Here is a 25,883-nt window from a genome sequence, read left to right on the forward strand (position 1 = left end):
CAGACGCAGTTGGGATCCCATGTTGCTGTGACTGTGGGGTAGGCTGGCAGCTGTAGCTCCGATTCGACCCCTAGCCTGGGAACCTCCATATGCCGCAGGTGCGGCCCTGAAAAGCAAAAAAATAAAAAATAAATTAAAGAACTTCTTTCCTTTTGGGGGCCCAATAACATTCCATTGTGTTTAGACCACATATTATTTATCCATTTACCCATCAACATACATTAGACATGCTTCCACCTGTCTTTTTTTTTTGTCTTTTGTCTTTTTAGGACCGCACCCGCAGCATATGGAGGTTCCCAGGCTAGAGGTCCAACTGGAGCTGTAGCCGCCGGCCTACACCACAGCCACAGCAATGCCAGATCTGAGCCTGACCTACGCTACAGCTCACGGCAACGCCGGATCCTTAACCCACTGAGTGAGGCCAGGGATTGAACCTGCGATCTCATGGTTCCTAGTCGCATTCATTTCCACTGCGCCATGATGGGAACTCCCCATCTTTTAACTGTGGGAAATAATCTTGGTGTGAACATGAGTGTACAAATATCTCCTTGAGAATCTACTTTCAGATCTTCTGGGTACATACCTAGAAGTGGACTTCCTGGATCACGTGGCAGTTCTATTTTTAAGTTTTTGAGGAACCAGCCTACTGTTCTCTGCCATGGCTGCACTATTTTATATTCCCACTAACAGTGCATGAGGGTTCCAGTTTCCGCAGCCTCGCCAACACTTATTTTCTGTTTGTTTTCTTTTTTAAATAACAACCATCCCGATAGATATGAAGTGGTGTCTCCTTGTGTTTTAATCAGCATTTTCCTAATGCCTAAGGATGTGGAACATCTTTTCGTGTGTTTTATTAGCCATTCATATGTCTTCTTTGCAGAAATATCGATTCAAGTCCCTGGCCTGTTTTTTAACTGGGTCGTTTTGGTGTCGTTGCTGTTGAGTTGTAGGTGTTCTTGATGTAGTCTGGGTATTAATCCCTTATCAGCCATGTGACTCTGTGGGTTGCTTTTTCATTTTGTTGCTAGGGCTCTTTAATACACAAAAGTTTTTCATTCTCATAAAGTCCGATTTATCTGTTTCTTTTGTTGCCTGCACTGTGGGTGTCACAGCCAAAAAGGCATCGCCAAGTTCAATGTCATGAACCTTTGCCCCGATGTTTTCCTTTAAGAGTTTTGTAGCTGATGGGGCTTTTTAAAGATACAGATTCCAGGAGTTCCCTGGTGGCTCAGTAGGTTAGGGGTCTGGCATTGTCACCACTGTAGCTCAGGTTACTGCTGTGGCTCGGGTTCGATCTCTGGCCTGGGGAACTGGACACAGGAAGCCTCTATTCCGTGAAGACTAATACATCACTGGGGGGGAAGATGTTGAGAGGAATGGAACATCACAGCCGTGGGCGTGGCCAAAAACAACCCCCAAAATACAGGTTCCAAGTCCCCTACCAAGGAGATTCTCTGCTACCACTGGAAGTCCTATTTTTCTGATGCTTCTCTGTCATCTGGGGCTGGTCTGAATCTTATTTTTTCCATAGTAACACAACAGCGTCTTTCACCCTTGATTTTTGTGGGCACAGTGACAGGGGCTTATTCCGTTCCAGACAGATTAAGATTGCAAGAGAGTTTCCCCATATTCCCCTGAAATCTGCCTCACTTCTGCCTGTTGATTCACGTGCTGTCATCCAAGAGAACTAGGGCAACGTGTAGATCTTCGTCCAGCTATTTCAACAGGTTTGTAATGACAGCTCAGATCAGCTCTCTCTAGAGCGAAACGAAAAAGTCACAGCTCACTTCAGCACTTCCTGAAATGACCCAGTCTTCCCGACCCCATCGCCCTCATCACCTTGTCTGGAAGATCTCTGGATGTCAGTGATCCTCTTAAAACTTGGCACCTAGACTGATGGCCAGCCACCGGCGGCCCTGCCAGGGCGACAAGGCAGGGCCAGCACCGCAGACGTCCTCGGCTTGGCTGCTGACCATCCTAGGTGACAGCTCGGGGCCTTTTCACCTCTTGAAAAGAGAAAAGGAATTTGTTTTTCTAAAAATAGGAAGGTCTGGAATTTAATCTAAGCAAGAAGATAAGATGCACGACCATCTGTGGGAAGGGGAGAGTTCCTGGCAGGGTCACGCTGGCACGGGGGAGGGGGCTGCAGCCCCCCTCCTTTGACTTAGACATGCCTCTCACTGCGTCCAGTTCTGTCTGTGTAACTGGAGGTCTGGGTGGGCTCTGTCTGAGCTTTGCAGCATGACAGGCAGGAACCCCAGCTGCGTCACCAGCAGTGCTGCATGTCATTCACCTCCAAGGGGTAGCGATCACGTGGTGTGGGGTTGTCTCAGCAGCCCTGGCAGACCCCCTGACCAGCGACCAAGGCCAAGACCGCAGTGACTTAGAGCCAGCAGGCGCCTTTGAATGAGCCCCGCAGGTATGCTGGGGGACAGTGGGTCTTGGAGACGGTCCCCTCCTCAGAGGACTCCCTGCTTCGGGTGGGGGCTGGCCACTCCAGCCCCATCCCCTCCTCACCCCCCTCCCTCCCCTGCCTGTCCTCTTGAACTGTTCTGGGAGCTCAGGGACAGATGGGGTTCGCTTCCTCCTTGGCACTGAAGTGTCCTGACGTTGAAAAATGTCAAATAAAATAAACCATAGGCGCCTGCCTCCTCCCAGCCCGGCTCTTGGCTTCCAGAGGCAGGAGCCCAATCCTTAAAGAGACCCTTCCTCCTTGTGGAGCAACCCGGGCCTCTGCAGCCCCCGCCTGGGAAGGGCTGTGCTCTGGGCTGGTCCAAGGATGCTCAGCCCACCAGCTTCAGGGGCAGGATCCCCTCGCAGCAGGCAGTGGGTTTGTAGTGTTTGTACAGAGGCAGGAGGCATCTTCAGTGGGAGGGGCCTTCTCGGCTCCTCTTTCCCTGCAGCGCCCCCCACCCCACCCCCACAGTGGGCAGCAGCACCAGGCCTGGCTTCTGCCCGGGGAGCACAGGGGTCGGGCAGAGGGATCAGGGGCCATCCTGGGGAGGATCCCTCCTTCCAGGGCAGGAAGGAAGCAGTGCCCGCCTTGACAGCTTCAGGTCCGAAAGGAAGGAGGAGGCCCACGGCTCCAGGGCCGGAGGGGACGTCACGCTGATGTCAGCGATGCTTGTTGCCTCTTTGGGGAGAACGTCTAAAGATGACAGTGTGGCTCTGCAGCGTCACACTCGTGGGCCCAGCTGGTGTCCTCGGGCCTGCCTGGGCTTCTGGAGCTCCACCCTGAGCTCCCGCCAGCCTGCTGTGTGGCACGGAGCGGGTCACCAGCCTCTCTGAGTCTCAGTCTGTTCATTTGTTGAAAGGTAGCCAGTGAGGATCAGCTTGGGAAAGAGTGAGAGTGCTTTAAGAGTATAAAGAAACGTCAGTTCAGAATTTATTTATTCTGGTCTCAACTTCCTGTTCTGCTCCTTTAACTGCTGGCCTCTATCTTAAAGAGGGGCTCTTAGGGTATCAGAATGAGGTTTCTTTCTTTCTTTTTTTTTTTTTTTGGTCTTTTTTTAGGGCCGCACCTGCAGCATATGGAGGTTCCCAGGCTAGGGATCCAATTGGAGCTGTAGCCGCCAGCCTACGCCACAGCCACAGACACATCAGATCCGAGCTGTGTCTGCAATCGACACCACAGCTCATGGCAATGCTGGACCCTTAACCCACTGAGAGAGGCCAGGGATCGAACCCGTGTCCTCATGGATGCTAGTCAGGTTTGTTACCCACTGAGCCACCACGGGAATTCCCAGAAGGAGGCTTCTGAAACTTGAGATGCGTTTGTGGGGTTTGGGTTTTGACTCTGGTGGGGGATGATCTTATCTTGCTTTTTAACAGTGTTGCAATGCTTTTCGTCCCGTGGTATGCGGTATAAACAGCATAAACAGCTCCGAGGACAGGCTCGCCACACAGCCCGCGGGGACTGGCAGTGTAGCAGCAGGGTTGGGAGTGCGGACTGAACCCTGGCTTTTGTCACCACTGCGTGTGCCTTGGGGCATCCTCGCCCCCGTGTCAGCTCCCTCGGCGGGGAAGGCAGAGACGATAGTTCCTGGTCTGTCGGGCTGGTGGGAGGACACAGATAATATGCATACTCTGTGTGTCGTAAGCGGTCACTGGAGCTCAGCCATTCGGTGACTGGCAAGAGCAAGCCGGTGGCCCTAAACTGTCACATGGACGTTCTGAAAGATAAGACGGTCTTCAGAAAAGCGTGTGGTAACTGTCCTGCTTCAATAAGTGATGCTTCTGGGCCTCCCTGGGGGGACACACGAAGTAGTTTACCTGATCCAGCTCTACCTGTTCACGTGACACTCTTGTGTGCAAAGGGTGCCCATGTGTGGTCCGGAGACCCCGGCTGTGGGTCCAGCGTGTGGTTGTGCAGTGTAGACAAGCTAAATGCACACGGGCTCCCACAGGTAACCATGACCTCTTCCTCGCCGTGTCCTGGGGATGTCGCTGCCTCGCGCAAGCATACGTACTGTAGTGAAGTGTCCCCAGAAGCAGACCTGGCAACGAGGATTTGAGGGCGAGTGGCAAGTGGTTTACCTGGGAGGGGATTCCGCAGAGCACTGGTGGGGGTGGGGGCGTGGGTGGGGGAGAAAAGGCAGCCAGTGCAGGATACGTGTGTGCAGGTCACTGCTATGTCACCTGGGGGTTACGTGCCCCACCCGCAGGGCTGGGAAGCATGGATGTTTCTCTTTCACTCCCATCCGTTACTGGCTGAGGGCAGCTCGTGGGGGCATCGAGTCCTGGCCGCTCCACCCCAGCTGAGAGTCACGGGTGCCTATAGAAGTGCTCTCTGTGTTTATGGGGACAGTCTCTGCAGAGGGGACGCAGGTGGGATAAAAATGGCATCAATTATAGAGGGAAGATGGGAAGGAAGGAGCGTGTGGAGTCAGATTCCTGGGTCTGTTGGGAGGGAGGGGGTGGCTTCAGAGAGCCGCTGGCTTTTGAAACACCCTTAAATCTTAAAATGTGATGTAAGGGTAATGCTGCTGAGCCTTCCGGGGGCTGATCAGGCTCACAGGGTCTATTCCAGCTCCACAGGGTCACTGGGAGGTTGGAGTAAGCCAGGTATCCCAGAGGGCAGCTGGATGTGTGTCAGTTGCCAAGGCAACAGATGCAGGCTGGGGAGGGGCCCCTCTGGCGTGTCCTAGTAACCTACAATTGAGCTGCTGGGTTTTCCCTGAGTTTGGTGACATACAGTCTGGTTGACAGTCGAGTCGGGTGAGAGCTGAGGAGGCTGTTGAGATGAGCTTGGCATTTCCCCACCCGCCCTGCCTGTCCACTTCTCTCTCCTCCTTTTCATCCATCGTCAGCCTCCTCCTTTTCCCCACACACCTTCTGTTCTGGGATAAGCCAGCTGGGCTCACATAGTCCCTAGAAATTCCGTGCAGTCTGACTTTATAGAAAATAACACGCGTTTGAAGAGCGGGTTCAAATCCCAGCTCCGAGGCTTCAAGAAGGCTATGCATCCATTCCAGTGGCGAGTCAGGAATAAGTTTGCTGTGAGGACATTGTGGAGTCTGTCGTAATAATATGGTAGGTATACAGCAGGTGCTCAGCAAATGTTACCTCCCTCCCTCCTCTTGGTCAGCCCCTAGAAAACCAAAGCTCTAGAGATCGGAAGGCCATCTGCAGAAGTGAACTTTCCTACCTGGGTGGTGATGCTCTCTTGCTTGGTGGTCACCACCAGCCCCCACCTCTTCCCCCCCGCACCGAATTCATCCCGTCGTAACTTGATTGATCTCTGACTCTGGGTCATCCTGGCACTTGTGTGTGTAATTTATACCGTGCTTTTAGAATTCTCTAACATGGAGTTCCTGCTGTGGTGCAGTAGAATCGGTGGTATCTTGGGACACAGGTTCAACCCCCTGCCTGGCACAGTGGGTTAGGGATCTTTCGTTGCCACAGCTGCAGCTTAGGTATGGCTCGGATCTGATCCCTGGCCCGGGAACTCCATAAGCCGCCGGGCGCCCAAAAAAAGAAAATATATAAATAAATAAGCTTTTTAACAATTTCGTAGCGCATGTGGTCTACAGAATGCTCTCATGGCATTATCTTTTTTTTTCCCCCCTAGGGCCGCTCCCGTGGCATATGGAGGTTCCCAGGCTAGGGGTCTCATCAGAGCTGTAGCCACCGGCCTACACCACAGCCACAGCAATACAGGATCCGAGCCATGTCTGCAACCTACACCACAGCTCACAGCCACGTCGGATCCTTAACCCACTGAGAGAGGCCAGGGATCAAACCCGTAACCTCATGGTTCCTAGTTGGATTCGTTAACCACTGCGCCACGATGGGAACTCCAATTGAATTATCTTATTTAATCTTAACAACACTGAGTTAGGTGTTCTTTCCCCAAATTTATAAGTGAGAATATTGGAACTTGGCTTAACTGGCTTGCTAGGAGCACACGACTTAAAAGTGGCAGCCCGGAGTTCCTGTTGTGGCTCAGTGGTTAACGAATCCAACTAGGAACCATGAGGTTGCGGGTTCGATCCCTGGCCTCGCTCAGTGGGTTAAGAAACCGTCGTGGCCGTGAGCTGTGGTGTAGATTGCAGACGCAGCTCGGATCCCTCGTTGCTGTGGCTGTGGTATAGGCCGGTGGCTACGGCTCCGATTAGACCCCTAGCCTGGGAACCTCCATATGCCGAGGGAGCGGCCCAAGAAATGGCAAAAAGACAAAAAGATTAAAAAAAAAAAAAAAGTGGCAGCCCCAGAGCAGAACCCAAGCCTCTTACCACCCCCACCCCCCCCCACCCACTGTCTGTGCTCATTCTGGCTTGCCACGAGGCCTTTTCCCTCTATGTGCGGTGTGCCCCTGAACTTGGCAGCAGGGCTCACAGGGCTTCCACTGGGGTGGGGGCTCCCCTCAGCCCTGCAGGCTATGCTGCTGGCTGACCAGCGAGTCAGAGTTGGAGCCCCCTCCTGGCATGCCCTTGAATGACCTCTGCATCTGCAAGGAGAGGGTCGTGCTTGGCAAAGCCACAGAGCGGCTGCGGCCAGGAGCTCAGGGCCAAGGGCAGGAGGGGCAGCCCAGCCTTGTGAACACAAGGTCTTGTTGTCCTTGGCTAGCGCTGGCCGCTGGGCGATCAGATGTCCCTGTACAGACAGCAAGAGACCATTCACTGCGGCTGAGGGAAGGCCAGCAGGCTAGGCAGGGCGCATCCCCGCTGAGCTGTGCCTGGGGGTGCCCTCAAGGCTACCCCCTAACTTGCTTTTGCCCATATGTTGGGGCCACGTTGCACACAGGCAGAGGCATAAAGTCTGGATTTGAAAAGTAGTCAGTGGAGTTCCTATTGTGGCTCAGCAGTTAACAAACCTGACTAGCATCCATGAGGATGCAGGTTCGATCCCTGGGCCTCGCTCAGTGGGTTAAGGGTCCAGTGTTGCCACGAGCTGTGGTGTAGGTCGCAGACGCGGCTCGGATCCCTGGTTTCTGTGGCTGTGGTGTAGGCCGGCAGCTACAGCTCTGATTTGACCCCTAGCCTGGGAACTTCCATGTGCTGAGAGTGCAGCCCTAAAAAACAAAAAAAGAAAAACAGGCCAAAAGAGTGGGGCCCAGAGAAGCTGCAGGCACGCAGCTCCCTCCAAGGCAGGTCAGCACTCACCGGATACACAGGACAGGGTCGTGGATAGAAGTGTGGACAGGCTGATGTTGGAGCTGGTGCCATGAGAACAAAGCCAGTATACCCGTAATGTGCACGCCAACAAGGGGCGGGGGGCAGACGACGCTGTATGAGACCCACCCAGACACCTGTGTGATGGGCTGGGTACAGAGAAGTTGTGTAGAAGCCAGGTCCCCTGGCAGAGGGCAGGGACATGCTCACCAGGCAGGCCAGAGGGCATCCAGGAGATGGAGGGACCTGGCTTGGTCTAGAGCTAGGGGAGCGTCTCATCCCCTTGCCCCCCTCCCCAGCTGCCCTTGGCCAGCTCGTATTGAAAGGGGTCCCCTTGGCCTTGTCCCTTCTTTCTTACGGATAGGTGAGTTAGCCTCACTGCACTGTGACCCTGGATAGGTGACGTGGCCTCACTGTGCTGTGATCTTAGATGACTTAGCTTCACTGCGCTTCGGTCTCACCAGCTCATAGGAGAGGGGGTGACAGTGCCCATCTCACACTGCTTATTCACATGGCTGCCAGGTGCTTCTGGAAGCCTGCTATGCAGCCACTTGGGGAGATACAGCAGGAGAAAACCTGTTATTCTTCAACCCTTACGCAAAATAAACTGGGTAGGAGTTCCTTGGTGGCCCAGGGGTTAAAGATTCCGTGTTGTTACTGCAGTGGCTTGGGTTTGATCCCCGCTGAGGACTTTTGTATGCTGTGGGCCCAACCAAGAAAGGAAGAAAGAGAGATGGCCAACAAGCAGACAGGTAAATAAATGTACAGCAGCCTGGTGGTATTTTGCACCAAGAGGGAAGGTAAAGGCCGGATGGGGGCGGAGTGATGGTGGGGGCTACCGGAGAGGGTGGTCCAGGCGACAATGTGCAAAAGAGCATGTGCAAAGGCCCAGGGGAAGAATGGCACGTGGTCAAAGACAGGCAGGGAGGTCATTGTGGCCGAAGCGGAGTAACAAACGGACGGGGGTTGGAAAGGAGGTCAGGAGGTAGCCAGGGGCCGGGTGGCACAGGTGAGGGGACACCCTTGGCAAGCTCCAGGTAGAGGAGCGATGAGACCTGACAGGTATTAACACAGGGTCTGCCTGGCTGCCCTCGGGGAGCCGGGGGCACGGGGAGCAGGGCCAGACGCTGCTGGATCCTGTAGGGGTGGAGGTGGTGGTGGTGAGATGAATAAAAGGAGACATGCATTTACAGCCCCCTCTCAGACCGTGAGCTGCTCTTGCTGTTTCCTCTCCGGAGATTGGAGCTCCAGCTCAGGAACGAGGCCGCCAGTGTCCCGCAGTCACCGCTCTGCCTCAGGGAGATCTCACATGCGTGGGAACACACACACACACACACACACACACACACACACGCAATTGCATCTGCCCCAGGGCAGCTGGGGGTACGGGCTGTTGGAGCGGCCTCCCTGTCCTGTTCCCACCATCCCATCTGTCCTGTGCGCTCAGAACCACACAGAGAGGGGCTGAGGTTTGGGACGCAGGAGAGGATGTGGAGCGGAGGCCGGAACAGTACCCCACTGTGTGCGACCTGGCGGTGCCTCCCCTCCGGCTGCAGGGTGGTGAGAGAGGCAGGCCTCCTCCGAGGCTGTGTAAACATTTGGGGAGCAGCTGCCTCCTTGGCTGCCCCAGAGATGGCTCAGCCGGGCTCTGGGGCTTCGGGATCCGCCATGTGCATCTGCTGACTCTGCTCCCCATGCCCCCCACCTTCCCTCTGAGCCCCAGGTGGCCCTGGGGAGGGAGTCAGGACGTGGCAGCGCTGCCCTGGGGATCTGGGGGCCTGGGTCTGTGGAAGGAGGGGCCCTGGGCACATCACTGCCCTTCCTGAGCCCGCCTTCCCTCTGTGAGGACGGGGGAGCTGAGCTGGAAAGCCCTCGCGATTCTGGGTCTCTGACCACATGAAGTGGGTCCGTTGAGGGCTCCCTGACCCTGGGTGTCCTCTGAGTGGGGTCTGGAGGCCAGTGAGATCAGGTACCACCTTGCTGGTCCGTACCACCTTGCTGGTCCGCAGCAGAGGGAACTCGCTGGGGTCACGCACTGGCCAAGAGGTCCGCTTGGGATGGGACAGCCCCTGGCCTGGGATCCATGTCATCACATCCCACACCTGTGACCAGAACACCTGAGGCCCCGCCCTTAGGCGTCCTAAGCTTTAACATCCTAAAGCCAGTGTAGCGACACCTGCCTCCCCCTAGATCACTAGGCTGTTAGGACACGAAATCCCATTTTGTGATGTGAGCATGTTACACAGAGGCCGGGAGTGATTTTTATAGGATTTTTTTTTTTTCTATCAAGGTCGCAATGGATGATTCCCCAGAACTTAGTGGAGTGATGGGGGGACCTGAGGTTAGGCTTGGGAAAGCTGGGATGATAGATGTCGCCAGGCCGCTCCCCAAAGACAGTGGGAGGACCCCACTGCAGCCTGGCTACCCTTCATTCGCCAGTACCCCCAGGTCTCTCCCTGCTCCCCCATTCTCTCATCACCTGCTCTCCCAGGTGAAAAGCTCTTGTCGTGCCTTGCCAGGATGCTGCTGGGAACAGGGACAGAGGGGCTGCAAGCCTAGCTTCCCGCATGGCCCAGAGGCTCCTCTGCCAACAGGACTCTTGCAGGGCCGAGGTTTTCCTCCCTGAAGGAGTGAAGAGCTTGGGGACTGAGTGGAGTGGGTGTCTGCCCCAGGCCTAGTCTTCTGAAGGTCTCCCTTCCTGGCTCACCTGGGGACAGGGGTGTGCAGGCCCCAGACACGGGACCTCATGGAGCTTCCGGGCAAGTCTTTCTCTCTCTCTTTTTTAATGGCTTCACCCCCTGCATATGGAAATTCCCGGGCCAGGGATCCTGTAACCCGCTTTTCTGGACTGGGGATCGAACCTGCACCTCTGTAGGAACCCGAGCTGCTGCAGTCAGACTTTTAACTCACTGTGCCACAGCGGGAACTCCCATCTTCTTCTTCCTCTTTGCATCACTCTAATCAGCCCCAACAGCCTTTGAGATTCTTGTTGGGGTGCAGCTGGAGCCCCCTGCAAACTCCACAATGTGTCTGTAGGAAATGGAGCCTGGGTCCAGAGCCCTGGGGCCTGGGACCCTTCAAGGTGTGTAGCGAGGGGCGAGAGAAGGGGGTCTGGCTGGAAGAGTTGTGCGTGTTTGTCTGGGCCCTGGACACTGCCAGGCTCTTCATGCTGCAGTTTCCCCTGTAAAGACCCCTCTCATGGACCTGGCACAGGAGACACAGGATCTTGTCTCTCCTCCACCCTGCCCCAGGCCACAGCTTTGCCGCCTGGGACCCAGAAGGACCAGCGCAGTCACCCCCTGCGTGCCCCCCACTATCGACAAGGCAGCTAGGTCACTGTCCCCCCACCCCCCGCTCTGCCACACCCCCGTGATGGGCAAAGTTGGGGTTGCTGACCAGGGGGGGGCTGATTTCCTGCCTTCACAAAAGCCCCCAGAGGGCACTTCTGTCCACTTACCCAGAGTGTTGTGACCTGGTGGCTGAAAATAGCAGGGGCTGATTTGCATGCTATTTACTGAAGTAGCCAGGCCTCCAGGGACCCCATCACATCTGGTGAAAGGCCACTCCACCTCCACCAGGTAGGAAGGTGGGTCCCAAGGTGGAGGAATGTCCATGATGGAAGGAGGAAAGAGGAACTTCCAGGGGAACCTCAGATTCTGTTGGGTTCTGGTGGCTCCGGAGCCAGTCCCAAGGAGAAGGGGATTTATACACCCTCTTGCTGGAAATTCTCTTAGCGGGTGACTCAGAAGGCTGAGCCCCTGCCCCAAGCTGAGCCCTGACTGAGACTTGCTCTCTTTAAGGCCAGTTCCTCCTGCGCTGTGGGGGTGAAATTGGAGGGGGAGGGGGGGATCAGGGATAAACCCCTGTAAACCCCATGCCTTGCCCAATTCAGGCCTCCTGTCCCTCCCCCAGGCTGTGCCCAGAAAGCCGCAAGGAGGAAAACCTTATGGAAAACGCTCAGCTACATCTGGAAAGAAATATCCCCTGCTGGTGACATTCCTCTGGCTGAGACACTCCTTTTCCCCGGGATTCCACTGGCTGAGGTCCCTTCTGGTGCACGGTCACCTAGAGCTGTTCCCCAGTGACCCAGGCTGACGCCAACACAACCGCGCAGGCGCATCTCCCAGAGACCCACCCGCCCTCCACTTAGGGTGGCGGTGAGGATGGGTACCTGGGTGGGGCCCGGGCCCAGGGACCCTGTCGTGGAGTGAGACAGGAGAGGCTGTGAGCCTACCTTGCTCGGATTCTCCCCAGAGCTGCTCAGCCTGGGACCTGGAGGTCTTGCCTTGCTCTCACCACCTGAGCCCACTCTGTAAAGGATGTATTTCCCTCCATACTAAGGGGTTGCCTGAGGGCTCAGTGTTGGCGTCACTGCAGCTCTTCATTCCCTTTTGATCTCAATGCCTATTTGGAAAATTGGGTCACAGTTTGCACCCTTGGGCCCCCCACAACCCAGACTGTTCAGGGGTCCGGGACAGAGTTCCTCTGTGGGGTAACCCATCCCTTAGCCGTAGAGCAGGGTTCACCCCTTAGAGCTGCAGCAAAGCCTTTCCCAGGACTCCCAACCCCACGCACACCTCCCAGAAGGTGGCAGGAGGAGGGGCTCCGGAGGAGTGCCACTTGTCCTCTGCCCCAACAACTGGGAAAACTGGAGCCCGAAGCTGAAGGAGAGGAGATGAGAGGCCTCAGGAACGTGCTGGCCCAGTGCTGCCCAAACTCAGAGACACTGCTGCTGTGTGGCTTTCCATCATTTTAGCTCGGTCCTTCGGGGGCTTGTACAAATCTCATGCCTGGGTTGTTTCTGCTGCTTTAAGAAATCGTGGCCATTATCTGTCCATTTCTAAAGCAGTCCTCCCCGGTGGCCCCGCCCCATCACTTTGAGATTGGGACCGACCTGACACACTCAGCCCCTCCCAGGAGTGGGCAGTGAGCCGGAAGAAGGAGGGGAGGGGGCAGTACAGCCCCTTCCCCCTCACTGAGGGAGGCTTAAATTACCAGGATTCCCCTGGGTTGGGGGAGGGCTCATTGGGAGAGCCCTCCTGCTGGATCCCACTTTCTCTTCATCTACACTACCATCCTCACTCACGTCTTGGGATCCTTTTCTTCCTGATCAGTCAACTGACATGCCTCCTGGATGAAAGGCACAGACCCCTGCTGGGTGTGACCGGTTCTGACCCCCCCTCCGTCCCCCAACCCATGTTGGAGAAAGGCTGGCCCCCCACCTTCAATGGTCAGCACTTTTCAGGAGGCTGTCCACCCATCCTAACCCCTCCTAAGGACAATTCCTGAGCAGCCTCTGGCACTGGCACCCCATCTGACTTTCACCCCCACCCCCCCAGGCACCCTCTCCAGACCTTGTTTTAGGTGATGTGTTGATTCTGTTCTCTTGCTCGACTGATTTCAAAGCTGGGAAAGGGGCCAGGAGGGGGCTGGGAGGAAGCCCTCTGGTGTCTAGTTAGGTGTCCTGAGCTCGTGCCCACCGTGCTCACAGGCTCCCCGTCCCCAGAGACCTGGGATACCCCCACCCTTCTGCCCAAAAAGCTTGAGGAAGAGCCGGGGTCTACCCACAGCCAGCGGTGCAGGGGATGACTCCCAGCCGGCGACCCAGAGGGTGGGTGTGGGTGACCTGCTGCCTGAGTTGCGGGGGGGGGAACCCCAGCTGGCGACCCTGGGTGGGGAAGTGTGGGTGCCCCGCAGCCGGCGTCCTGGAGGGGTGTGACAGCAGCCTGCGTGGTACGTGTGTGGGAGAGTGACCCGCCGAGGCCAGGGTGGAAGATCGAGGCCCCGGCAGCCCCGCACCTCCCGGACCCCAGGCCCGGGAACTGCAGCGCCGCGGCGGCTCTTTGTCTACCTGCTCCGGGCGTTAAAGGGCCCGCTCGCAGCCGGGGCTCGGGACCCGAGGCGGCGGCGGGGAAATGGGGCTCTGTCGCTTTAAGTGCAGCTGGAGCGGTAAGTCGAGCGGGCGGGGGGGAGGAGGGAGCGGAGGGGCGAGGGCCGGTCCCGGGTCTCCGGCCGTCCGCGTGGCCACGCTCAGACCTCCGCGGGGTTCGCCCGGCTGGCGCGGCGTCCGGCGCTGGTTGCCACCAGCCGAGGGCCGCCTGCGCCAGGGAGGATGCTCCATCTGCCCTTGCCGAGGGCGGGAAGGACGGCCAATTTCCCCCGCAGGTAAGCGCCGCGGCCCCGCCGCCGGACCGCAGTCCCGGGTTGCGTCGTAGCCCCCAGGCCGCCGCAGCCGCAGCCGCTGCCGCAGCCTCGCGGGGGTGGGTGTGGGGTCCGCTAGGAGGAGGGTCTGGGCGGTCCTCGCTTCTCCGAGGGGGAGGACCGCAGCGCCACCTGAGCCTCTGACTCCCGAGCGTTTGTCCTGTTGGCACTGGGGTTGGAGGTGGGGGTGTGGAGGGGGTCTCGGGAAGGGGAGGGAAGGTGGAGCGCTTGTTGTCCCCCAGGGTCGGGGACGAAACTGGGTCAATAGCACAACTGGACCGAACTTCCCAGGTTCCCTGCAGTGCGGCGGTGCCCTGGGGGCGAGAACCTTGGGCACCTGGGGAGTGGAAGGAGAGGGGGTTTCAGCCCCAGCCGGGATCAGCTAATTGCTCCAGCGCCAAAACCTTTGGGGATTTCTCGGGTGAAGGGAGGTGTAGGCTGAGACCTGAAGTAGAGACGGGGTTCCCTATGGCCGGCTGGACCCCTCCTAGAGGAGCGCAGCCTGGGACCCGCTCTGGGAGGGGACAAGAGCCTGGTGATCTGCGGTGAGGAGGGCTGAGCGTAGCCGATCACCCGGCTCCCGGTTCAGGGAAAGTGTATGACCTCAGCCTCGCGGGACCCTCCGAGCCCCCTGGGAAACCACGCTTCCAGGAGACGCTTAGAAAATGCCAGCGGCCTGGGAAGAGTGGCAGATTCCCTCTGGTTTTCTGGGAGCTTCCCGCTCACAGATCCACCGGGCTGAAGGAAGTTGGCGATTACTGAGCTGAGAGGTCGGCCGGATGCCTCTTACTGTGACCACTCCCACCCCCTGGCGGGGCAGCCCTCTGCCCTGGAGCCCTCCTCCCTCTTGGCTCCTGGATGGAGCCCCATTGGGCTTTGCACACGCTGGCTCAGGGTCAGAGCCAGAGAATTGGGCGAGGCCTGATGGGCGGGCATCTCCAGCAGCGGCCACAGTGGGACAGGCAGCCACCCAGGAATGTGACTTGCACCCTCGGGGTCACTTTGCTAAGATGACTAGTGGGAGCATCCTAAGAGGAACCAGGTCAGGAGCAGAGACTGTTCTTCAGGTTAGAGGTGTATTCGGGGACCTCTGGGACTCCTTACTTCTTGTGAGGTCCTGGGCTGAGTCCCCAGCCCCCAGGGCCAGGCAGAGGGGAGAGGCCCTCAGAACCTCTCCCCGCTCCTAGCACAGCCACCCCAACTTAGAGCCTCTTTCAGATCCTCACCCTGGGGGGCGTGGGGGGGGGGACTAATTGCACTGGTTCTGGTCCTAAGTTCTCTGCTTGCCCCCCGCCCCTTCCTTCCTTCCTACCCCCTCTTTGTTGGCTGATCCCACCCTCCCCTGAATTGGTATTCTCCCGTCCCCTTCCTCTACCCCACCCCCCACCCCACCCCAGGAGGCTAGGGCTTTGTACTGTGAGCCGGGCTTAGCGCCCTGTCCTGGGGCCACAGCGGAGGAGGACTCACCCAGCTTCTTACCAGAATCCGCCCTCTGGGCAGGTGTGTGCCAGGGCGGGACTCCCCGCAGGTAGCCCAGGGAAGGGCAGGTCTCATTGTGCCTCCTCAGTCCCTGCCTGCAGGGGTGGGACAGGGGTGGAGCAGCGCTTTCCCGTTCCCCCAAGCCTGCTTCTTACCGGGGACTGGAGTTAGTCGTCAGGGGGCGGGAGCAGATGTTGTAAAGTGGAGGCCGGTCCGAGAATGGCCAGAATTCCCCTATAAAACTGAACTTCCCTGATTCTAATCCACGGAGGAAGGCTTAGCCCAGGCCTTGCTCTGGGGACTGCTGAGTCCTAACTTGTAAATGATGTTTGATCAGAGACAGGTGCTTTTCCCTGCAGGCTCAGGTCCCCCAAGCTCTGAAGGAGGTGGCTGGGGAGCATGTGAGGTATCCAGGCGGATGGCTTCATTGGCCTTCCAGTGTCTCTGAGAGCAGCTTTGGGGCTCTGCGCAGATGGCTTCATTGGCCTTCCAGTGTCTCTGAGAGCAGCTTTAGGGTGTTGGGCAGATGGCTTCATTGGCTTTCCAGTGTCTCTGAGAGCAGCTTTGGGGTGCTGGGCAGATGGCTTCATTGGCCTTCCAGTGTCTCCTTGAGCAGTTTTGGGGTGATGAGCTGTGAGCGGCCCTGGCCTTTCCTCCTGGATGCCTGGGATTATGGTATCGGCAGGGGAGGGGGCAGCTGTCTCCATCAGCACCATTCTTGCTCCCATGTCCCGTCTCTCCTGGCAACCCCTCTCTTCTGCCCCAAAAAACACTGTCCTCCAGTATCTTCTGAGCAGGGAAGCCAGAAGCATCTTCCCCATCAGCCCTCCTGGACTCCCTCCTGGGAAGGGCTCTGAGCTAAAGCCTGGGTACCTCTGGGGACAGGACTTGCCCACAGAGGCCCCTGGAGCAAAGGGCATGGATCTGGCACAGAATCAGCCCCTGAGAGAGGACAAGATGCCCTAGGGACTGCAGAGGCAGCGGCTGCTTCTGGTCAGAGCATTTTGCGGGGCTAGGCATGCAACCCAACAGGCAAACACACGCGTGCGTCTGAGCCTCTTCCTGCAGAGGCCTGCCCTCTGCTTGGGGAGTGTGGAGGAGGGAGGGCAGAGCGGACCGCAGTGGCCTGTATACACCTCGAAGCCAATCACCTTTTCCCGCCGTGGCACGAGGCTCCAGGGCCTGTGCAGAGGCCGTTAAAGTTTGTGTGTTTAATCCCTGCAACTGCCACGAGGTGTGTGTATTGCCTGCCCAGCTCACAGGAAGAAACAGAGCCACAAGGAGGCACAGTGACTGCACTTGAGATTCCGTTTTAAGATCCCAGTCCCGGAGTTCCCATCGTGGCGCAGTGGTTAACAAATCCAACTAGGAACCATGAGGTTGCGGGTTCTATCCCTGCCCTTGGTCAATGGGTTGACGATCCGGCGTTGCCGTGAGCTGTGGTGTAGGTTGCAGACGCGGCTCAGATCCCGCGTTGCTGTGACTCTGGCGTAGGCCAGTGGCTACAGCTCCGATTGGACCCCTAGCCTGGGAACCTCCATATGCTGCGGGAGCGGCCCAAGAAATGGCAGAAAGACAAAAAAAAAAAAAAAAAGATCCCAGTCCCAGGATACTTCAGCCCTGCCCTCGGGGGCGGTTCTCACTGACACTAATCGGGGCTCAGGGGACACTCCAGCTGAAGACAGTGGAGCTGAGGGCACTAGAGGCCTCCAAGTGGTTGGGGGTGTGGTGGGAACAGCGCTGGACTAGCACTTGGGCTCTGCTGCTGATTTGCTCTGTGACCTCAGGGGCTGAGCCTCTGGTCTCTGCGACGATGACTGTGAGGTAATGGGCAGGGCGGAGGGCTGGCAACTCCTGAGCTTTCTGAGTGAGACTACCTGACTGAGGTCCCTCCCAGGCTGCGGGGCCCCCGCCTTGAGTCCCGAGGCCCTCAGCACCCTTCCCTCCCAGCTTGCGGGGACCCCATCGGTGTAATAGATGAAACAGGTCTGGGCTGAGAGTGTATCTTGGAGTTAGTTTTATTTCTATTCTTCCATTTCTATTCAGTCCCAATTCTTTGCTAATTAGGATAGCTTTTTTTTTTTTTTTTTTTTTTTTCTGCTTTTTAGGGCCGCACTCTCAGCATAAGGAGGTTCCCAGGCTAGGGGTCGAATCTGAGCTGCCTCTGTGACCTACACCACAGCTCATGGCAGTGCCAAATCCTTAACTCACTGAGCGAGGCTAGGGATCTAACCCACAATCTCATGGTTCCTAGTCGGATTCATTTCCGCTGTGCCACGACAGGAACTCCAGGATAGCATTTTTTAAATTTTTAAAATGTATTTTTTATTTTTTAGCCACACCTACAGCCAAAAAGTGGCTGTTCCTGGGCCAGGGATCTAACCCCAGCCATAGCAGTAACAATGCCAGATCCTTAATCTACTATTCCCCCCGGGAACTCCAAGGACCGCTTGTTTATATATCTTATTTTTCTCCTTTATTTATTAAAGCATGATTATGTTGTGCCAATTTCTTCTGTACAGCAAAGTGATCCCATCATACATATATATACATTTATATCCATTCTTTTTCTCATATTATTTTCCATAATGGTCTATCCCAAGAGACTAGATAGAGTTCCCTGTGCTGTACAATATACATCTACTTTTGATGGCAAGTTACATAAAAGTAGATCACTCAAAAGAACTTGATCACTTAAAAAACCAGCCCTTATTCATTCAACCCGTCCTGTGTGATCGATCACTCCGTGCCCACCCCAGGGTGGGCGCTCGAGGAACCCCTGAGGAGCTAACATCATTTATTCAGCAAACTGTGGCAAGTGCCTCTCAGATGCTGGTAGCTAGGGACCTAGTGATGCACAGTCCCCGCCCCCAGGAAGCCTAAATTCCTGTGTTGAAACAGACAAGTCAGCAGACACATCTGTACATCATCTCGAATCGCGAGACACGTGAGAGGCAGTTGTGCAGGAGCACACGCTCTGTGGGGGAGCCAGGAGGCTTCGCATCACTGTGGTACCTGCTCACCGCTCACATCTCGGGGCATGGAAGCAGGCAGGGCGAGAGGGCTCCATGGAGCAGGTGGCCTTTTCCTTGGACCTCGAAGCTAAAATAAGAGTTTTCCAGAGGAACAGGAGCCTCTTCAAGGTGAGGGAGGAGCTTTCCTCAGTTGAGAGGCAGTGTCGTCTTCCAGCTTCTCTGCCTGGACCCGCCACCAGCAGGGCGTCGTGGATGACACCTACTCCTTGTTTGAGACGGAATCCTCTGAGACTACGGGATCTGTTCTTGCCTGCCCGGCCCTTCCCGGAGTCCTGCCAGAAAGCCTCTGATCTCATGGTCCAACTGGCTTGTTTCCCCTGGACTTGGGTCCAGTGGCATCTCACGCTATGTTCGTGGCCAGAGTCACAGGCTGCCCTCGCCTCCAAAGCAGAGTCAAATGATGCCACCCACGTGGAGAACAAATTGATCCTCCGCCCAACATGGGAGGCTTCCGGAATTTCCTAGGACTGCAGAATTCCTGGACATTACTGAGCATAGGAAGCCTCTATGTCCTGGAGACTGACCCATCACCGGGGGTGGGGAATGATGAGAAGATAGAACATCACCACCCCTCCACCCCTACCTGCCCGCAGCAGCCTGGCCACCGGTCCTGTTAGCATGGTTAGGAGATGCTGGGTGTGACCTGTAAATTGACAGAGGCTGTAGCAAATGCATAAGCTAGTTTTCATCCTTCCTGTATCACCATCCGAGTAGCAGTGGGTTATTGAAAAAAGAGCAGGGGAGCTCCTATCATGGTGCAGCGGTTAACGAATCTGACTAGGAACTATGAGGGTGCGGGTTCGATCCCTGGCCTTGCTCAGTGGATTAGGGATCCGTCGTTGCAGTGAGCTGTGGTGTAGGTTGCAGATGCAGCTCGGATCTGGGGTGGCTGTGGCTGTGGCATAGGCTGGCGGCCACAGCTCCATCTGATTGGACCCCGAATCTGGGAACCTCCATATGACGCGGGAGCAGCCCTAGAAAAGGCAAAAAGACAAAAAAAAAGAGAGAGAGAGAGAGAAAGAAAAAAGAGCGGAGCCAAGGGAAGCCATACCGGCCTACCTGACTGCCAAGCCAGGGTCTGTAGTTTGACCTTGTTTACCTTGAGGTCACCTTGAAATCTGGTGGTGACGGGCCCATTTGGGGGCTGCGGGCATGTTCAGGGAGGGGAGCGCCTGTCCCAGGTCACAGCCAGTAAGGGGTGAAGCAGAAATTCAAACACGGCTCAGCTGACTCCTCAGCCTCTTGCACAGTGGACTGGACGTCAAGCTGAGGGGCTTGGTGCTTTCTGTAACCTCAGCAATGCTCGGGCCCCCTCTGGGGACAGTCGTTTTCTGTAAATGAGGGGCTGATGTGTCTGCTTCTCTGGTTGCCACGAAAGCTGCTTTCCAGCTTAGCTGTTTATACTTTCCCTGGACTCATCCATCACATGGCAGTAGTTCTGTCCAGTCGGATTCCGGGGGGGCAGGGACTCTTAAGTGATGCATGTGGGATTTAGTAATGGTCTTTTTTTTTTTTTTTTTTTAAGTTTTATTAAAGTAAGGTGATTTACTATGTTGTGGTGGGATTTTTGTTTGTTTGTTTGTTTGTTTTTGTCTTTTTGCCTTTTCTAGGGCCGCCCCTGCGGCATATGGAGGTTCCCAGGCTAGGGGTCTAATTGGAGCTGTAGCCTCCGGCCTTCGCCAGAGCCACAGCAACACAGGATCCGAGCCGCATCTGCAACCTACACCACAGCTCACGGCAACGCCAGATCCTTAACCCACTGAGCGAGGCCAGGGATCGAACCCACAACCTCATGCTTCCTAGTCGGATTTGTTAACCACTGAGCCACAACGGGAACGCCTACTATGTTGTGTTAATTTCTGCTGTACAGCAAAGTGATTCGGTTCCACATGTACACACTTCCATTCTCTTTCAAATCCTTTTTCCATGTAGGTTATCACAGAATATTGGGTAGCGTTTTCTGTGCCACACAGCAGGTCCTTGTTGACCAGTCCAGTCCTAATAATGCTTCTTTCGATGCTGACAGCAGATTTCTAATGGGATCCCATTATGAGCTTATAAATCAGGTCAGGTGGTTTTTTGTTTTGTTTTTGTTTTTGTTTTTTTGTCTTTTTAGGGCCACACCCGTGGCATATGGAGGTTCCCAAACTAGGGGTCGAAACGGAGCTGTAGCTACCAGCCTATGCCAGAGACACAGCAACGTGAGATCCAAGCCATGTCTGCAGCCTACACCACAGCTCATGGCAACACCGAATCCTTAACCCACTGAGCGAGGCCAGGGATCGAACCCACAACCTCATGGATGCTGGCTGGGTTTGTTAACTGCTGAGCCACAATGGGAACTCCTAGAGCAGGTCAGATTGGGGGACACCACATTTATCTTCTGCCCTGTCACTTAGCTCATGCGGGTACATAAAGTAGATGCAGGGAGTTCCCATGCGGCTCAGCAGGTTAAGAGCCTGACTAGTATCCATCAGGATTCGAGTTCGATCCCTGGCCTCACTCAGTGGGTTAAGGATCTGGTGTTGTTGCAAGCTTTGGCATAGGTTGAAGATGTGGCTCAGGTCCCGTGTGGCTGTGGCTGTGGCCTAGGCTGGCAGCTGCAGCTCCAGTTCCACCCCTAGCCTGGAAACCTCTATATGCCACAGGAACGGCCCTAAAAAGAAAAAACAAAGCAGAAGCCAATCAGGTCTCCACCACTATGTAGTGATGAATCGCCGACTGTGTCAGGAATTGCGCTGATGCCTGTGAAGGGAACAGCAGACAACTTATTTCAACCCACATTGTGACAGAGTAGGATGTTGGGCTCTGATCCTCAGAGTAAAAGCTGGAAACAGGAAGCATGTGAGTCAGAAATAAATTTATGCCCAGGTCGAGGCGCAGGGCATCAGGAGGGCAGTGAGTGTGGCAAAGGCATGAAAAGTTCAGGTGCAGACTGCAGGTCGTTTGGAGGGAGAATTCGAAGGAGGCAAGCTTTCAGTTATGAAGAAAGAGGGTTGTGGGGGTGGCCTGGGCCCAAGAGGCATCTTGTGAAGAACAGATGGTTGTGTGTGACCCGTGGGTGCCGTCAGGAAAGACTGGAGGCGAGGCCCTTCCTTGGGGTCACTGCCATGCAGCCAGGCCCCAGTCTTCAGGCAGGGCTGGCAGGTGCCAGGTGCTGGCGCTCCTGTGGGTGTGTGTGCGTGCGTGCATGCATGCGTTGAAGTTCTTTTTCAGGCTTGGAACATTCTCCTGTGACTAATTTTAAATTCTTCTGTAAGACTATACCAGATCACCAGGCTTCGATCCCGGGGATCTGCCAACCGTGTGATTTTAAGAATAGGTTTTTAACCGCTTTAAAGCAGAAGTAGTGTTTCTGCCAGTGGGTAGAACGATGGCTCAGAGGCGCAAGAGAAAGACAGATCCTTGGGCCTTGGGGTTTTTTTCTTGGGGCTTGGTTTCTGCAGCATGAGCCCCTGTACATGGAATACTCTAGAGTCTCTCTGATGCAAGGTGGAAAAGCGCACTGTGTTAGAGTTCCCGTCGTGGCTCAGCGGAAACGAATCCGACTAGGAACCGTGAGGTCATGGGTTCGATCCCTGGCCTCGCTCAGTGGGTTAAGGATTCCATGTTACCGTTAGCTGTGGTGTAGGTTGCAGATGCGGCTCAGATCTGGCATTGCTGTGGCTGTGGTGTAGGCCGGCAGCTGCAGCTCCAGTTTGACCCCTGGGCTGGGAACTTCCGTATGCCGCGAATGCGGCCCTAAAAAGCAAAAAGAAGAAAAAAAGCAAGAAAATCGTGCTGGGATGATGAGATCTGGAGGTGGAGGCCTCTGTCTTTGCCTTTTAGGCCAGACTTATGAATCACCTTTTCCAGCGAAGCTGGCTCTCTGAATGAGGAAAATCCATAAAGACCACTATTGCCGGTGCTTCTAATGCCTCTTTTTGCAGGAGGGCTGCCCCTGCAGCCTGCAGAGGTTCCCGGACCAGGAATCAAACCCACACCACAGCAGCAGCGCCTTATCCTTAACCTGCTACACCACCAGGGAACTCCTCTAATGCGTTTTATAATTAAACCTTCGAAATATAATGATCTGTGTGTTAATTTATTAATCTCCCTCCATTTTCCTTGTCCCACTGTTGATAAGGTCCCCACCCCCACTCCCAGCTCTTATAAATTAAGTGCAGGGAGGGGACACATGTAATGAGACCGGTTTTCTGCTGTGGTTTTCAGAAGCTGCTCTCATCCTCCATAGACTATGCAACCTCGTGTTTGCATTGTCTTTCAAGTGGCTTTGTTCTGGACTCTGCATAGAAATCCCTAGCAAAGCTGCGGGCCCAGAGGATCTGCAGGTGTGGGGTGTTTAGAAAGGGAGGCAGAGTTCCCATTGTGGCACAGCGGAAACGAATCTTGACTAGGAACCATGAGGTTGAGGGTTCGATCCCTGGCCTCGCTCAGTGGGTGAAGGATCCAGCATTGCCATGAGCTGTGGTGTAAGTCGCAGACACGGCTCCGATCCTGCATTGCTGTGGCCGTGGCATAGGCTGGCAGCTGTAGCTCCAATTAGACCCCTAGCCTGGGAAACCTCAGCAGGAAACCCCAGAGCCTCCACTACGCCCCTGCCCAGGACTCAGAACCTGGCAGCCAAGTGCCAGTCCCTCCTCAGTACCAGAAATTGCAGGATGGAGGAAATCATGCTTTGCTCAGGTCTAGCCTGGTTCAGGAGGCTTCCTGCTCTTCGAGAAACCAGTCCTGGGGATTCGCACAGATCATCAGTTCAGGGTGGGAGCAGCTTTGATCCCCAGAGATTCCAAAATCCCTTGGCGAAGCCTTGTGCCTTCAGGACCCCGGGGCTGGGTGACAGTCTGCTCTGGTGAGCCCTTCGCCACCCGTTGCCTCTTACAGAGTCATCAGGGTTACCGGTAAAACAATCCATTCAAGTAAAATAACGCTGTCATGGGATGTGAGTCCAAGGTTGCAGAAATAACCTGAATTTGTCTTTCCATTATCGCCACATCTGGTCCTGAAGTTTAGCAAAGAAATCCAGAGGTGAAGCAAGGGGCAGCTATTTGGGAAGCAGGAAAGCTCGGATGTGGACCCTGAAATGGTCTTGGGCGTTAGGGCCCCATTTGCTCCCGAGCACCGACCACCACCCCCATGCCCTCCTGCGCCGCCTGCCCCTCGACTGCCTGCAGTTTGTTCCCAGATGTGTTTGTGCCCATGGAAATGGTATCGCATGGTTATCCCATACGTTGATGAAGTGTGAGAGCAAAGAGGAAGCCGCTTCTGTAAACGACATTCTTGAAGGTTCTGGGAGGCTTGGATGGGCGCGTTGTTAAGACAGTGGTTGATTTGAAAGGCTGGGGCGGTGACAAAGCGTAGGAAGGGTCCTGGCTCAGATTGCTCCGTGTCAGGAGATTCTGGCCCCACTTTCCAGCCCCTGACACGGGATCTGTGCGTGGGTCTGGCTGGGAGGGACAGGGTGGAAACAGACCCCGCTGGTTCTGGGGCCTCGATTGATGCTGAACTTCGCTGGCGCTCTCCTGAGTCGTTTTCTATGACAAGGGCTAACTCTGCAAGGATTTTACACGGCACGAGTGCTTCAAGAAGGGGTGGGGGGGGCCTTAAGTGCAGAAGAACACCCAACCCCGGGGGCCTGGGTGATGGGTATGTTGATGGCGGGGGCAGGTGGTGGACCTGATGGGGCAGGTGGACCCCGAGGTTCTGCTTCCCTTTCAGCCAGAGAAGCCCTGTGTCCCCCACTTTATACTCAGGGACTTCTGGTGAGGGTGTTAGCAAAGGGGGCTGGCGAACCCCGGGATCAGTTCTTTTCTGTCTGTTTCTTTGGATCCACATGAGACTGAGCTGAGCTTTCCCCAGGTGAGGCTGGAACCTGTATGTCTTGTGCCCAGGTGACGTCACCCATCCATTCATTTTCAGCTCCTCCCAGGTGGTACCTGATGGACTTTAGATTCAGACCGATATGTGGTTGATGCTTGGGGGGCAGCACCACTGAGGGCTCCATCAGGGCTCTGTTCTTCCATGTCTCAGAAGGGCTGGCAGGACTCTGGGACACAGACCCCTTTGGGGACAGGATGGGAGGGCTGGGCCTGGAGCCGCCCTGACTGCATCTGTCCCGCCTGGGATCAGAATGGAAGCGATAACGGGATATTTTTGTTGCCGTCTGTGGCCTGAAGGCTCCTTCCCCAGAAATAAAACCACTTTGATTTTGATTAACTTTCTCTTCTTTTAATTTCAGCCTTCCTTCTTTTGATGTCTTGAAGGATTAGGTCAAAAGCCCCAGATTGATGAGAAAGCCTCAGAACAGAGATTCCAACTCATAGTTGGTCGCCCAAGAAAAGCATGTTTATTCCCAAAGTAATTTCCTAGCCAGTCACTTCCTGTGTTCTCGAGGTTGCTGTCTTTTCCTGCGACAGCTGTCTCTAGATAACAAGCACTGTCACCCATCTGCACCTGGGGGAGGTCGGGGGAGGTGCTCCGATGGAGAACTCGGGGAGCAAGGCGGGGAAGGGGCTCCAGTACGCTTGTCCCCAGCTGACATGCGAGCATGTTTTCAAGGCCAAACTGAAGAACTGAAGCGCCCGGAAATCTAATAGCCATTTTGCCACTGACTTGTTCTGAGATCCAGGGCAAAATTCCCAGGCTTCTCTCCACTTCTTGGAGGGAGAAGGGGCCAGGGCGGTGGAGAGGCACGCAGTGCTGAAGGATCGTGAGAGTGGGGTGTGGTGTGAGTGGAGAGTGAGCGGTCCAGGGCCTGTGAGGGAATTAGAGCCATCTGGCCTCCGGGGCTGTGACAGGCCACCCTCAGTACCCCAGGGAGCTTGCTGTATGTTTGCAAAGCACTGGGGCTACCTCAGTGGCTGATGCTGTAACAACAGCATAGGAGCTCTGCTTTTCAGAAGTGTTTGGTATCTCTGGCATCTGCAGGTGGGGGTTTGAGAAGCTTAAGTTTTTTCAGCTCCCTGTTATTTTGTTATTCTTTCCTCCAGTTCATCCTTCATCCTTCAGTGGGCAGAATGTCATGCCTGGGGCGAGTGAGGGGTGTCTTTTTAACCTCGTCTGAGCACCTGCGTGCAGCTTGCTTCTGTGGAATTAGATCTTTGCTCCGTCTCCTTTTCGGTGAAGACTTAAGCTTCCTTTTCTTTTCCTTGCTTTTGTTCACGGCTTTGGAGGAGGTGAGAGATGGGCCTGGGGTCTTTCACATGCATTGGCTGGGCTTCTCCCCACCCCAGGCTGACCTCTGACCCGGTCACAATGTGGCATTCAGCCCTGTTCTCCCAAGTGAAAACCTTCCGCACGCCCCACAAAGATATCCCAGCCGGAGCAGGCAGCCCGTGAATGGAAGGGCTCTTGATGAGACTGCGGTTAATCGTGAGAGAAAGATGAAGGCAAGAGATCTGTCTAAAGTACGGCCTCCCCCCCACCAAACGCCCCCAGGGCCAGCCCTGACCCCGCCCCCCGTGGTGAGGGTGACAGCTCTCCTTCAGACCCGGATTAAAGCCACAAGTGGACTTTCCAGCCGGTGGGCTGTCTTTGGGGAGCCGTGCCCAGGGTT

At 55.6% G+C, this 25,883-nt stretch overlaps 1 protein-coding gene across 5 annotated transcripts in view; it reads left to right on the forward strand.

Moving 5' to 3' along the window:
* NAV1 (neuron navigator 1) overlaps nt 1-25,883 on the forward strand; it is a 217,303-nt gene that overhangs the window by 136,630 nt on the left and 54,790 nt on the right. The window contains exon 1 of one of the 5 annotated variants that reach the window (XM_047755317.1): nt 13,634-13,778. The exons of the other annotated variants lie outside the window; for them this stretch is intronic. Within the exon in view, the coding sequence (XP_047611273.1) occupies nt 13,726-13,778 (53 nt within the window). The 5' untranslated portion in view covers nt 13,634-13,725. Of the gene's footprint in view, nt 1-13,633; nt 13,779-25,883 lie in introns of those variants that run through there. 5 annotated transcript variants of the gene reach the window in all.

This window comes from Phacochoerus africanus, chromosome 12 (genome assembly GCF_016906955.1).
Source record: "Phacochoerus africanus isolate WHEZ1 chromosome 12, ROS_Pafr_v1, whole genome shotgun sequence".
NCBI classification, from domain to species: domain Eukaryota; kingdom Metazoa; phylum Chordata; class Mammalia; order Artiodactyla; family Suidae; genus Phacochoerus; species Phacochoerus africanus.